The sequence below is a fragment of the Strix aluco genome, chromosome 16 (assembly GCF_031877795.1).
Source record: "Strix aluco isolate bStrAlu1 chromosome 16, bStrAlu1.hap1, whole genome shotgun sequence".
NCBI lineage: Eukaryota > Metazoa > Chordata > Aves > Strigiformes > Strigidae > Strix > Strix aluco.
The window spans coordinates 769775-784894 of record NC_133946.1 but is presented as its reverse complement, the minus strand read 5'-3'; the positions used below and the strand labels follow the sequence as shown (position 1 = coordinate 784894).

Below are 15120 nucleotides of genomic sequence, written 5' to 3'. Positions count from 1 at the left end.
TGAATTAGAAAGTACAAAACGTTCTTGCTCATTGTTTAATAGAGTTGCAAGGGATGTACCATTACAAAACAAACAGGAAACTTTTATTTAAGTTCTAGATAGAAAGTGTAAAAAAACCAAACGTTTAACTGGTAGTAGCAGAAACTTAAGAGAAATTATTATGTTTTTGACTTTACTCAAGTGTTGTGCTTTTTCTTATGGGACATTCTCAACAGCTATGAATTTCCTTGATGTCTCAGAAATTGCATTATGCTCAAGTATCTTGGGTAAATAATTAATTCCACCTTAGGAGGAGATCAGTTTGTATTAGTCATTTGACAGTAACACTACTCAGATTCCCACACTGAGGCTACAGATGTTTGCTGACCTTAGGCAAAGGGGGTGGTTGGCCTGCAGGAAATACAGCCAGGTTCCCAGTCCAGCCCAATCCCTGCCTGGATTACAGGGGTGCCTTTATCGTGGGAAATACGTGTGTCTGTGTGTGAACAGAAGTGGGCAGGAAGGGGAAGTACTACTCCTCCTCTTTAAATTAAAAAAAAAAACCAACCCACAACTCTAGAATTAAACCTTGAAGCACCAGGATGCAGATGACCGAGAGGATGTTCTAGGATTTCTGTTCCTAAATGCCTTGTTATCATTCATGGGTGTCGGAGTTTTTTCGTAAAAAGAGCAATGACCTCTGGCACACACATCCAGCTCCCGCAGCCTGCCCGCCGATCGGGGTGCTCTCCTGCCCCAGCCCGGCTGTTGGGGCAGGTTGAGGGGGGTGTTTTCCACCAGCAGTTTCTGGCCTGTGATGATTCCACCAGAGCAGGCACCCGGACTCCATGAAGTATTGAAACTGCTATTTCTTAGAGCGAACAGAAAAGGGAGGATAGTAGAAGTGTCGTGTCCCCTCGGACGCCGGGAACCCAGGGCTGTGCAGCACTGGGCTGGCAGGTGCTGAGGGCGCAGCAAGGCCCGGCCGAGCCATTGCAGGATTCCTCTCCAAGGGAAACTCCCCGCACCCTTTCTGCTGCCGAACAGAAAGGATGTTGAGGCGGGGCCCGCTCCGCTCGACGGTAACGCCATCGCCGGCTCCCCCGTGTGCAACGGGTCCTCCTGCCCCCGGCGGGGGGCGGCGCCGGGCCGCGCTGCGTGGCGGGTGGCGAGGAAGGCTGGCGGCGGCGGCGGCCCCGGCCCCGGCCCGGCCGTGCGTGGGGGCCCTGCGGGGCGGGCCCGGCGTCCGCCGTGTCCTGGCAACAGCGCGAGACGCGCGCTGACGTCACCGACCCGCGCCGGGAGCCGCCGCCGCCACTGCGCCTGCGCCGCTCCCCACAGCCGGGGCGCGCGGGGGAGCGGCCTCGCCCCGGTGCCCGGCGGGCGGCGGCGAGCAGGATGCGGGGCCGCAGGGGTGAGGCGGCCGCCGGGGCCCTCGGTCCGCGGCGGGCTGGCGCGCCGCCCGCAGTCACGGCGCCCTGGGGGGGGGGGGCGCGAGGCCCGGGCCCAGGGGAGGCCGTTGGGTGCGGGAGCCCCGGGCTAGGCCCGGCCGCCGCGCTGAGCCGGGCTCGCGGCCGTCGGGGCGGGAAGGGCCGGGCGGCGGTTATCCCGGGGCGGGGGGGGGGCACGGCGGGCCCCGGGGAAACGGCTGGGGGGGCTGGACCCCGCCCCGCCGCGCCGGGCGTGACGCAGCCGGGCTGGTGCGCGTGGCCTGGGCCGAGCCCGGCCGTTGGGAACGGGCAGGGCGTCGGGGGAAGGCGGCGGCCCTGCCCGGGCCGGCGGGGGCTGGCGGCTCCTCCTGGAGAGACTGGGAAGGGGGAGGCTGGTGGTGCGGCCGGCCTGTCCGCCTGCGGCTCTACGCGTTTCAGATCGGGAGGAACACGCGAAAAGAAGCACTTGTGCAGGCATCTTTGCAGGGGGGTTGGTCCAAACTTTTGTGCGGCGCAGTCTTACGTTAGGAGTTCAGTGCTCACACACGGCGCTTTGTTTCCTCAGGAATACTGCGCTTCAGCTAGAGGGGACACAGAAACTGGAAGATGTGGGATGGGCTGTACTTGAGGGGCAGAAGGTTATACCGCAGAGAAGTTGTGGTTCTGTGTACTCGCTGGGTGCGAGCTCGGCAAACGCCAGGGCTAGGCAGTGGAAGAGGGGATGATTGCAGGGGAATTTGGAAGGAGAAAAGTGCCTTGAGTGGGAACACATCCATCTGAGAATAGAAATTGGTCAAAATTCAAACATTAAATTAGAAATATATTCTCTTGTGTGAAATACCAGAATAATTCATAGAATGGTCTGATACAAACTCACTTTGTGTGCTGTGTTTTTCTTACACCGTGGCAAGATTTTGACAGCTGTAGACCATGTTCCTGGAGTTTCACGCCCAAGTGCAGCTATACGTACGTGCAGGATGAAGTTCTGGGTTTCTGTGATGTCTCTTATAAGGTGTTTGTAATGCACATAGTATCCGACTGCTCCATACTTAAGGTTGATATTCTGCAATTAGCTTGCTGTTGCAGACCTCTATCTTTAGAAGTCTTAAAAGGGTGTGAAACTACTGGTTTGCATTGCAAGTGACAAAAACAATCTGCATGCCTCTGGTATTTCAAGACAAAAGACCAAAGAGAAATTCTAGGGGAATGTCAAGTGAGAGGGATCAAGGGGAGGGAATGAATAAAGACTCAGAATCAGAAGGCATAGGGTAGATCCTTATGCAGGCTTTTGGAGAAAAAGATACAAGTGTAAAGGAAAGGTGAAATAAGTTAGAGAGGTTTGAGCAAGTCAGTTCTGCAATACATCCTAAAGTAGAGCGTTTTGTGCAGATAGGGAGATTTCTAAAGGGGTTTATACTGATGTGGATTCCTTGGCTTACCAGTTTAAGAGTGCTGTAAGAGTTCTTTTGATCTGCCAATGTCAGTCTGATGTCAGAAAGCTAACGCTTAATGTCTTGTCTGTGTATACACATTTGTCCTGGTTTAACCCGGATAGGGTTAAGTTTCCCCAGCAGTGTGGGAGGAAGCTCTAGCCCGGTTATTCATATGCCATGCTGACGTCATGTCCAGTCGTGTCCAGGCGCTCAGCGCGGGAAGAATCGGTGGTCGCGTGGGGTTGGCGCAGACGGGTTTTCTCTCACTGCTCTATTGGTAGATATTTTGCCCTGTGCATTGTTATTACTGTTATTCTTATTGTTGTTGTTTGTTGTGTTGCTATTGCACTGCTGTATTAAACCTCTCCTTATCTCAGATCGGGGCTTTGTATTTCACTCCCTTTGTGGGGGAGGGGCAGCGGCCGCGTGGTCTCAGACCCCGGCAGGGGCTAAACCATTACAACATTGATATGCTATTTGTAGACCTTTTGACTTCTGTGTGCACAAATATTTAGGAAAAACAAAGATTGTCTAAATTACCATTGTTGTCTTAAGATTTTCTTTCCCATTCCATTGGACATATTTATATGTGTGTGTTGGAGGAGGTGAAAAATCTGTATGAAAAAATTACTTAATATAAATATTGCTATAAACAGAATAATATATTTTTCTTCAGTTGTTAATGCCATATTCCAGTCTCTTCTAAGTGTTCTGCTTTCTTTCTGATTTGACTGTTCAGGTTGAGTTACTGTAGAATAATTAGACTGGTTAGTGGGTAGCTAAACTCTTACACTAAAAGAAATGAGGGAGTAGCCATTCATAAAACACACAAATGTAACTCTCTAAAATATCTTTATCAGAGACTCTACAAGTGAATGAGAACTTCTTTCTACGGAATTGAGGTGAAGAGCTTCACTATGGGTCAACAGATTTCAAACCACACACAAACTGTAATTAACAAGTTGCCAGAAAAGGTAGCAAAGCATGCCTCTTTGGTTCAAGAAAGTGGTTTCCTAACCTATGAAGAGTTTCTGGGAAGAGTAGCTGAACTTAACGATGTGTAAGCCTTACTTTGTTTTGTTCTTTTTTTCATGTTTTACAGAGAACTTGTATGCAATATAGTCTCCTGTGCTGGCTAAGCCAGAACTGGCCATCCAGTTTTGAAACGTTTCCTTCAGTTCTTAAAGTTGCTACAATGGTTGTAATTACACTTCAAAACCAAAGCCAGTTCTCCTCCTTAAATTCGCTTTTCTCCAATACTCTTCTTCCAGCAAGTGTTGCTTCTCTCTTAGAAGTTCACAAGAGATAGACTTTTAGCAGTATCTTTTTGTTAGCATTAACTGTCTCCCTCACTGTTCTCGCCTCCACCAGCCACCTAAAGATGCAATGCTGCTTTCTCTCTCCCTATCGCTTTTGGGAGGAAGTAGCAGTACGAGCCCTACAGAGACAGCACAGCTCTGTGAGGAAGGCAGCACCTGAGGCAGAACTGTCTGTGACCGTCTCTCCTGCCTCTGTGGATGGGCAGTGTTGTCCCTCATTAGAGATGTGCCTTACTATCTGACACCAGGGACCAAGATAATCCCAAACAAAAGGCTGCATAAGTAATTACGATTTTTCATAACCTGCCTTTTGTTTGACTGATACATTGATGGTAAAAAGAAATGAACAAAAAAGCAGAATTGTCATTTTTACCCAGTATTTGTGGTATAAAATGGTACGAAGTGGAAACGTACGTGCTGAAAAGGGGCTTTGTAGCATGTGACTTTTGGTAGCCTTTGATGTTTAATGTTCATTTGTATTCAGTTTAGAAATTGTCTTGTAGAGTGACCTTCAAGAACAGATAACTGTCTTCTGGGTAGACACATAAATAGATTTTGAAGAACATTATGTTCTCTATGCCTGAGAATCTGAGCATAACACAGTATAATTAACTCCAAAATATTGTTATTCAAGGCTTTTTTTATTTCTTTACAGTTCAGCCTGAATGTAACATAGTTTGTTTTGATTCTTACAGAATAGACCTTTGTGTCTGTGTTCCATTAAAAAAAATAAAGATCTCAGGGTCACCTGAAGCTTTCACCTGACTGCTTCATTATTAATATATATCAACAAAAACACACCTCAGCGGCATGTGTTGGTACTTGCATGCTTTTCTTACATATGTGGTAAGGAAATAACCTTTTTTAGATTGGACCACAAGATTGTATGATTACTGCAATAAATAGTGAAAGTATATATAAATTAAAATGTCTATAAAGGACACTTTCTTGCTGATACTGGATCAAAAGACTTGCACATAATTTTCTGAAATTTACTGTGCAATTTAAAGTGAAATGGACTGTGTAATTTATACTTAATGATATGCTAAGAAGGTCATTATTCTTTCATTTCATGTCTCCAGGCAATATTGATAAAATCTCTTTAAGAATGAAGAGTACATAGGTGAACAATAAATAATACCACAGTGGCTGAGGTTGCTGATCTTTGCATGTCTAGCACATGATGTAAAACTGATGGTTTCTTTTTTTCAGTACTGCAAAATTGGCTTCTGGACAAGACAAACATCTGTTATTTGAAGTGCAGCCTGGTTCTGATTCTTCTGCTTTCTGGAAGGTGGTCGTTCGGATAATATGTACTAAAGTAAGATTGTTGAAAATTTTAATTTGATGGGGTTTTGTGTACAGATATTTGAGGACTGTCACTTTTACTGGTAAAATCCAACACCTGCTACAAATACTTTGAGTATATATTTTGATACAGATGATGTATTCATGGATACTATATGAGATAAATGACGTCTTAATTCTAAGTTTCTGCAAAAAGCAGGTTAACAAAAACATTTTCGTAATGAAGTTTAAAGGAATGATCTCTTCCAATGGAGCGCTTACAGCCCATTAGTTATGAATTCAGATGATTTGTGAGGTCGAGTCATGGCAATCAAATAGTACAACACACAGAACTATATAGATTGGTAGTAGTAGAATTTAGTCAGCAATTCCAAGCATTATTAGTTGAGCTAGTGTAACCATATATATCCTGATTCCTTAGAAAACCAACATAAAAGTTAAATGTTTAACTTAGTTTGAAGACCATGACAAAACTTAGTAAGTTTGCTCTTCTTAATCAGGAGATTTTTCCTCTCTGTATCCTCTCAAGTAACATCCTTCAACGGTCCTGAACCCACTCAGCAACTTTAACAGGCAGCTTCACTCAAGCCAACTCTCAAACTTTGTTTGAAACTAACAGTTTGTAATTTTCTGTTTGCTGTAAGTTTTCATTAAGGCAGCCATCATTGTAGGCTGTTTTAAGTTCAAATATGAAATTACTATTTTTTCTGTTCTTTGTTCTAAGTTTAGCCCATTTTTTAGGCATTAGGTCCCTACTCACAACTTAATTCATTTGAGTAGTGATGGTAATTGTCTTGCCCTAAAAATGTATTCATCATGATGAAACAGCTGTGTTTGCAGGTCCTAACTCTTACTGAAGCAGGCTGCAATTTGCTGACATAGTGATGGACACTTGGGAAGGTGGCTACTGCCATGAGAATTGCAGTGCATTAAAAGAATTTTGAGCAATGTCAAATAAAAATCTGAGATGTAATTGTAAACAATTCTTATATCTTAAGATAAATAAAACAAGTGGCATCGTGGAAACTTCCAGAATCTTGAACTTGTATCAGTTCATTCAACTTTATAAAGACATCACCAGTCAAGCAGCAGGAGTTCTTGCACAGAATGGTACTTCTGAAGAAGCTGCTGAGAATTTGACGTCTGTGTCATCTTGTCAGGCCAGCTTGTGGATGGGAAGGTATTTTGATACATTCTAGCTTCTGACCACAATTACAACATAAATACTTTGGAAGTTGTGTGTAAAACCTGAATTACAAACACGTAAGGATCAAAACCGCAGGCTCTTGGCAGATGCAGACTTTGTATCATCACAGACATAAAGAGCTCTAATTCTCTTGGTGCTACCATACCTTAGCTTCAGAGCGGTTGTTTCAGTGATCAGTTCTAATAAAATCTATATAAAGGTATATGTTGAATCTCCTGAATAAGGAAATGGAATCAGCTGCAGCTACAAATCTAGGGGTTTTGACAGTGTTTGTTTAAACGGATTTTGTTATTGTTCCACTTAAACTTTCTCTTCCTCTTTTACATTTTGGCATGTGAAAGTTCCCATCTGTTGCCACTAGAAGCTCATCAATTATAGTAATAATTTAACTTGTAAGACTGGAAAAATGTGAACTGTCTCACACATGTTGACATCCTGCTTTGTTAACTAGAGGAAAAACAAAAGACTGAGGTCAACACCTGCAATAACTTCAGTTCAAACTGAATCTCACAGCAAGAAGCTTGTCACCCTTCCCTGTGTGGAAGTGTTGCTACCAGTAATTCCTTACTTTTAACTTTCTGAATTAGTTCAGAGTTCTAACTCAGTTTTAGTGAGGTAGAGATAGGTTTTATAAGAAAAAGTGGTATGGTTCTCTGTATCAACCAGTGAAGAGCTGGTAGCCAGTTATTTTAACAAAACAAGTTGCTGAGGTAGTTAACTGTCTTCAGAATGTCACTCTCCAGCTGTGAGAAAGAGAAGGGGGTTGGCTGTGTTGTCATTCCACAGATAGAGCCCACTGTTTTTTCTAAGTCAGTGGATTGCAGAATGTGGTTTTTTCATTTAATTTCCTGGTTTTGGGGGGAACAAATAATCTTAAATTGCTGGCTGTTCTGAGTTATTAAAATGCTAGAATTAGGTAGCAAAACATGTTTGGGAAAGCGTATTTTCCTGCTCTTTCTCAAAGATACATGGTCATACTAGAACACACGTATATCTGGAAATGGCCTTTTACTTCAAACAACCAAACCTAACAAATGCAGATGCTTCTGCAAAACAAGTTCATATATTGCTAAAGTCAGTGAGTTGATGTAAGGTTTCCTAGGAGAGTTTCTTTTTCAATTTTCAGACTTTGAGATGGGGATGATGAGCATCCTTTGTGTTTGTAAAGTTCATTGCTTGAGGTATTATTAGACAAATAACAACAAAAGAGTATACTTTTCTAATATGCTGGTAACATGCTGGAATTTAGTGAGCTTGTATCTTATCCAAGTTTTTCAAGTCATTAAGGAAAATACAAGCTGAAGCACCTTCAAGTATTTTACACTGAGGAAATCTTCTGTTTTTCTGTTATATTCTCCCATTTGCCTAAATTCTTCTAAGCTTTAGACATTTTTCAGCTCTGCAAGAGCTAGCTGTCACTGTCCAAAAATAGCAAATATTATCTGTTTCATTCTTCTTCTTATCTTAACTTCTTCCACTGGAATAATACCCCGTTTTTCTAGATCATCCACTTCCTATTTGGTGCATTCCAAAATATCCATAAGTTGTTTGTCCTTTCTGATAATGAAGAGACAAACATTTCCTTAGTTTGTCACTCTTGCATTTTACCGTTTCTTCAGGAACTTAGTCCTATGGCTAAACCTTAGGTTCCAGAAACTTTATAAGTAGGGCATCCTTTTTAAATATAATTGCTTGTGTATACACCAGCAAATCTCAAAAATTGAAGTTTTATCAAAGGTTAGAGTTCCATGGGAGAGGAAAATGGAAGGGGGCAAGTCCAAAGCACATAGTGAGCTAATCAAAAGCCAGGTTTTTTGGAAACTGTTGTCCTCACAGTTTGCGAATCACCATCTGTAATTATGCAGAAAAATCTCCTAGCCTTCTAATTTCTCAAAAAGCTAAGTGAAAAGAAAACCTACTGAAGAATAAAACAAAAGTTGGTTTTATTTTGTTAATTGCTGTCCATTAGCTGGCTAATCTGTACAGTTAAAAAATGAGTCTGTGTTTGACAAGCTCCCAAGATACCTCAGCAAAAGCAGTCTGGTCAGTAGCTGTTCAGGTGGGCTGTCTCTCCTGAAATGCCATTCGTTCTAGAATGCTACCTCTGTGCCCCAAGTCACAGAGGGGATCCCCAAATCAGGATTTTTGGAAAACCTAAAAATTTCAGAACATATACTTAGCTGTCTTGGAAGTGAGCCATGGCTGTAAAATTAGGGAACTTTACATGTCTAGTTAGGTCAGTGAAAGCTGAGGATTCTCTACATCTTTTCATGCTTGAGAAGTCTTGATAACGCAAATATTTGAGTTACTACTGTTAGGAACTTTAGATACAGATATCTATTATTTGGGAAAAAAAGAATGAAGACAGAGAAAATGAAAATGTCTGTCCTGAGGAGTGACCTAGTTTTTAAACTTATGCACACAGACGAACACCTGGAAGCTTATCTGGAAAAGCCATGGTAACAGTCAACTTGAGAGAGAGTCCTGATTTGAGGGAAGAATCATGAGGAATGTATTGCAAGCTAAAACCAGCCTTTTCAATCTAATGAGCAGTTTAGCTCTTGGCATTTTGATGGCATGTGAAAGTGAACACTCATTCTAGTAGTGATCCTCTCAACACGCATGTTTTTATGTAGGATATAAGCCAGTACACAGGAAGTTGACAAAGTTCATTATGAAATAGCTCAGCCTGCCACTGTGTGGAAGGAAGGCAGATTCTTCTCTTGTCTTTAATGTCAGCAGTGTTTCTGTTCTTTTGCCCAGTCTTGTGGTGTGTAACAGCTACAACTTCTCACACTTCCTTGTTGGTATGAAAAAGGATTTGCATAACCCTTTGCAACACCAAAAGCACCACATGACACAAAAAAGTAAATGCATATTCTAACTTAGTTTAGTTCAGTTACTGCTGTTTGTTGGTAGCTTGAGGCTGTGCCTGCTGACATAGGCCGGGATGATGTGTCTAGTCCATTCACAAAATTACGTGTTCCTTGCAGATAAGCACAGGTGTTCCTTTATGTCTATCACTAATTCTTATGAAAAATGTGGTAACTAGTGTAGTTACTACTAGGGCACAAATATAAAACTTACTGGTTATCTGGGAGAAAATACTGTCTTCTTTTCTGCAGGGTTAAGCAGTTGACAGATGAAGAGGAGTGTTGCATCTGCATGGATGGGCGTGCTGATTTAATCTTGCCGTGTGCTCACAGTTTCTGCCAGAAATGCATTGATAAATGGTAATACATATTAAAGGATATTCATTATTTTATAGTATGTACTGGTTATCTGACATGTTTTGGTTTGGTCTGACAGTTTCCTTAGTTCCCATATAATTTAATGGCTGAAGGTATTTGCAAGTTAATGTACCTATGATACATAGATACATGAGTAAAATCAGACTGCAGCAGAAGGAAAGGATTTCAGAATTTGTAAACATCTTATGAAGAATTTAATTTTGAAAGAAGAGAAGTGAAAGTGCTTTTCAGCGTTTGCTTTGTAATTTATCTCTTTTTATTCTTGTAAAATTAAATCATTGTATTCTTGCTCGAAAACTAGAGAAGACAGTATATGCTGATGCTGGCATGTTATGCTTCACAAAATCTCATTAAAAGCTTTTTAAGGAAAAAATCAATAGTTTGTAAGACTGTAAATACGAAGGCAATTTGGACTGTCTTATCACTTATTTGGGAAATAACTATCAGAGGGATTTTTTTCCATGTATTATGATTTCACTTGAAATGAATAGTATACAGTTTACTCATTTAAATATATCAGACTTTTCGAGGAAAAGATTTTTTTCTCAATAGCAACGCCTTCAAATTTATGTATAACGTGTGTCTTGGAGTATATGTTCAGCTTCATAGTAAACTGAACAGCTTTTCAGCTTCTGCATCTGTCTGATACACCAGTTGTTGGAAAACAGAAAAATTGCTTTGTGGAGAAGTGTAGCTCATCTCTGACCGTGCAGAAGACCTATAAGGATTAGGCAAGTGTTCTGGCAGTCTAGCATTATTAGGTGGTACAGATACTCTGTTAAAGGCTTTTTTTGACTATTTTATGCAAATGATTATGCATTTAAGTCACATAATTTGTGCATAAGAATTTGTTTTGTGGCTTTTTCAAAGGCTTAGCAAGGAAATTACTCTTATAATACCATGCTTCCACAAGGAAAAGTGTAGTAAAAATCACTGGATCTCAGAGTGTAACTAGTCATCTCTTTTCTGGGAAAATATTGTAACATCTATCAGCAATACAGGACTTAGTTTAGTGACTGTGGTGGAGAGCAGATTTTATTCTACTTTGGGTAATGAATCAGCTGAACTCTTAACTAAGCTCCAGTTATACCGTTCTTTTTTCTGATACTCAGTTTTTAAGGTTCACCTCTTATTAACCGAAGCATATAACAGAGGCTCCCAGCTCAGAAGCGTAATTGTTTGGACCCCAGAGTTAGTCGGTGGAGGGGGAAGGGACCAATTCTAAACTTCAGTGGGCTGAATGACCCAGGAAGAGGGTTTCTTTTTCTCTTTATATAGGAAGCTTACGGGGACTGGGTTCTCAAGTACCTTGGCTGAATATCTAAAGATAGGAAGAATTAATTTAGACCGTAGATTTCCATTTAAGATTCTGGTCAGGTAGCTAGATGCATTCTGTTTAACCTAAGCAAACTTGGTAATGAGGAACGTGACTCCAAACTTACCACATTCAGAATTGTTGGCCAATCTTCCTCACAAAGAAGTTGTTTTTAAAAAAATACATAGGAGGTCTAATCCAGTTAACCTGATCATTCTTGGAAGTTCTCACTGGGTTGTTCTGTTTGGGGTTTTTTAATATGTTTGTTTGGGAGCTCTTCTGGCTTTTTTTGGCCAGGAAGAGACCATCAATGAAAAATACTAATTTCTCTGGCTTCCTGACAGGAGCGATCGTCACAGAAGCTGTCCTGTCTGCCGTCGGCAAGTGAGTGGGGCAGGTGATTCTTGGGTGGTCTCAGATGCACCCACAGAAGATGATATCGCCACTTACATACTTAACATGGTAGATGAGGTGGGCCAGCCTCACAGACCCTGATACTGGCCAACAAGCTGATAACAGAGAAGCACTTGAAGCTTTTGTTTTCATGAACATCTGTTTTTTTACCTCTCATTGCCGTTCTTCCACAGTCTTTTACTTTTCTTCTTGGCTGCTGTGAATCTACGCTGCTTTTTTAAAACACAGGTTGTATGAGCCAGTGTATGTGTGTGCAGTCTTAATTATTAATCTGTATTTTCAGTAGACTCTTTGATCATTAACAAAGTTTAACAACAACTTTTGATAGTAATTAACAGTTCAACTACTAGATGAAGCAATTTATAACAGCACAACTACAACTGCTAACTGCTGTTGGCACATCCCAGTGTACTGCTACAGAAGATGAACCATGTCCGATGGTTTGACTTCACAGTTCTTATCCTTAAAAGCACTCCCTCTTAGTTTCATGACAAATGTGAATAAAGATGATGTGTTAGCACTAGTGGTTATTAATTTGAAATTTTACTGCTGAAACTTGAAGATGTCCCACTGCCGGTTCTTCAGTAGCCAGTTATTGCTGCTTTTAGTGTTTATAGGTACTGATTTCAATCTGATCTGTTACAAATTTTAGTATTAAGTATTTTAAATCTGTTTTGGAGAGTGTAGGCAGCTCTGTAAGTGTACTTGTGCACTCCCTTTATTCTTCTAACAAGATTTTCTCTTAGAATATTTTTTTAAATATATTTATCACAGTCTTATTAGCTTGGAGACATTAAACAGTTTCATACACAATATTAAAAAAAAAAAGTAAATCGGTTTATAGTTTCTTGATCAAGAACAGCCAGAATTATTTTTAAACATTAGGCATGTCTGAAGAAAATGACTTAATTTGAATTAGGAGTTAAGGTGTAGTTTAGTCTGATGCTGTGGTTTTATCTGCTTCTCTTGAGTTTTTGAAGTGATGAAATCAGAGTTATAAGGTATACTAAGAGTTATAAGCTGATAATCTAAGTAGGGGTGCTGTGCTTTTTACCTACAAGTGCAATATGCTTTTATGTAGCAGGGAGAAACTTCTACTTTAATAATAATGTTGCTTGCAGTGAGATGAGCATGTGACAACTTGGGAAAAGGGATATTACACCTGGAGTGCGACAGTGTATTTCTATGTCTAGCAGAGTAAAATCTTTGAAGAGCTGGCTTTAGACAGACTAAAATAAATTGTTAGGAAACCTATCTTAAGCCCCTTTTGCATAAAGAGTGTTAGGGAAATCAACTGCTATTGTAGAGAATTAATTAATGATTTTTTTTTAATATATATTAACAAATACTACTCTTTTAACATGAGGCTATTGAGTGAGAAACACTCAAGTGTAGCATTTGAGGGAGTATCAGCATAAATCTTGCTTACTGTAAGAGTGCATTTTTAATTACCATACTTCGTAAAATTCGGTGATGCTATAAGGCCTTTTCTCACAGACAGGTTCTGAACTGAAAGGCCTGTGCATATCTAGGTATACACATTTTGTTTTTTCTTAATTGGCTTCAAAATATTTTAATTATGTTGGGGACCAGATCTTGGGAATTTCTCTATTATACTTCTCTTTGTTAAGGAATATGCACAGCATATGGCACCCATTTGAGCTTGGCGTATAGCACAGTTGTCAAATTTATAAGACAGATAAGCAACGTACCCTTCTTGTGTGTATCATCTAAAAGCCACTGTGGCTTAGTGTGTAAATCTGTAATTTAACTATTGAAAAATCCATTTATGAATGTATATAGCTTAGAACTAATTTTTTCCCTTTGTTAATCCTTTGATATCAATGAGATACTATTCAGAAAAATGTATGGACTGTTTGGTTGCATATAGTTGTTATTTGGGCTGAAAATTACTAACGGTCAGGGGTTTTCCACTAAAATATTTGCAAATATTCCTAATCACATACCAGTTTAGTTTCCTTTTGCTTTTTCAGCTTGCATTAGTCCATGTTCAGAACTTTAACCTTTGAATTTCTTAAACTTTTTATATCACTGGAACAGAAAGAGCATCTAAATTAAGGCTTCAAGCTAACTTTATTTTTCAAGTGTTTCAAGAATTATACTTCTGAATTGAGATTTTATAAGTTGCCTTTCTGCTGAGAACTTACATGAACTTCTTAAAATGTAATTTTGTAATGATGCAAACAGGTTGTTAATTGCAGCATAATGACACTTGCAATTACAATATAAACTAATGCAAAAATTATTTAAATAGTGAAAAAGTAAACTTTGTATTCTGTACAGCTTTTTAAAATTAAGTTGCTGTAATTCATACTGCTGTGATATAGGTACTGTAATGTGTGCCTTGTAAAATACATGTACTGGATGTTATATGGGATAATAGGTACATTAATACTGAAAAACTAGTAATTTGGTACTGGTTGGTACTACCTAGGCTGAAGTGCTACATTTAGCAAACAATTTTGGAAAAGGAATCCCATTGGCAGGGAGATGTCAATGGGTTCCAGAAGCTAGACCTTGAATATGTGAATTACTGTGAATAGCTGTTGGTGGGGGGCATTAGAAGAAACTAAACTTTCTTGTGTTCAGTGCAGATTTCTTACAGGTTTAATGTGAAATTGTGATTTAAACACTATAGATTGTATTAATAGCTAAGGACATTCCAGCATATTAAACTTTGTGTATGAATTGTGCAATAAAGTTACTTTGGAAGAAATGTCAAAGTTCTTTTAAGCTTAAGGAATGTCTTGGCTTTAATACCACAAAAATCTGAAAACTGGATTTTAATCTGAACGCAATGCCATTGTACAGGTGGTGTCGTTAAAAGTATGCCATTATGAGTCAGATGTGATGTTAACGAGGTATCTTAAATGCAGCTCTGCAAAAAAGACTCACTCTGATTCTTTTTTTTTTTTTTTTTTGGTCAAAACAAATACATTGGAACATTATGCAGTGATGGGAAAAATTAAACAAACAACTTCTTAGAAGGACAGTATCGAGGAGCATGTTTGGGGAAAGGATTTATTTTTTTTCCCAGACAAGTGTGATTTACTTTTTCCCCAAGTTATTTCATTGCATTTCTGACAGTACTTTAAAGCTTAAGAATGCTAAGGTTTGGAGTATTCCTTCTCAGATTTTCCCTGGTTTTCAGTAAGCATTGAATTACATAATTAATGTAGGTGTTTCCTCTGTCTAGTTACTTGGTTTATCTGTTTGGATCTTTTGAAACCAAGTGAGAAATGGGAGAGGAATTCATTAACAGATCAGGGAATTAAAGTTGGAAGACTTAGCAGTTGTCAGACACAGCAGGGGGCAGGTGTACTTGAGGAATTAACAAATGTTTATATTTACTAGGTTTCAAGTTTAGACACCATATTAATGTAAGGTGTTTCTTTTTTTAGTGGGAAATGGCATGTTTAACTTAGGTATCTTTCCTTCAGAGA

At 40.1% G+C, this 15120-nt stretch overlaps 1 protein-coding gene across 2 annotated transcripts; it reads left to right on the top strand.

Moving 5' to 3' along the window:
• The first annotated feature begins 1273 nt into the window (after positions 1 to 1273).
• Positions 1274 to 14400, top strand: RNF141 (ring finger protein 141). 2 transcript variants are annotated; one of them, XM_074841642.1, is made up of 7 exons: positions 1317 to 1393; positions 2965 to 3119; positions 3703 to 3902; positions 5374 to 5482; positions 6468 to 6649; positions 9802 to 9909; positions 11587 to 14400. In XM_074841642.1, the coding sequence occupies exons 3-7, from the start codon at positions 3718 to 3720 to the stop codon at positions 11735 to 11737; spliced, it is 735 nt and encodes a 244-aa protein (XP_074697743.1). In that variant the 5' UTR covers positions 1317 to 1393; positions 2965 to 3119; positions 3703 to 3717; the 3' UTR covers positions 11738 to 14400. The 2 variants fall into 2 exon arrangements, with proteins under 2 accessions (XP_074697742.1, XP_074697743.1); XM_074841641.1 differs by lacking the exon at positions 2965 to 3119 and having other exon boundaries at positions 1274 to 1393.
• Positions 14401 to 15120: the final 720 nt, after the last annotated feature.

Bases quoted from the DNA above. Each gene is read 5' to 3' on its own strand.
- RNF141 (XM_074841641.1), top strand. From the start codon at position 3,718: ATGAGAACTTCTTTCTACGGAATTGAGGTGAAGAGCTTCACTATGGGT. The intron at 3,903-5,373 runs GTAAGCCTTACT...TCTTTTTTTCAG, and splicing joins GTAGCTGAACTTAACGATGT to TACTGCAAAATTGGCTTCTG. The intron at 6,650-9,801 runs GTATTTTGATAC...TCTTTTCTGCAG, and splicing joins GCCAGCTTGTGGATGGGAAG to GGTTAAGCAGTTGACAGATG.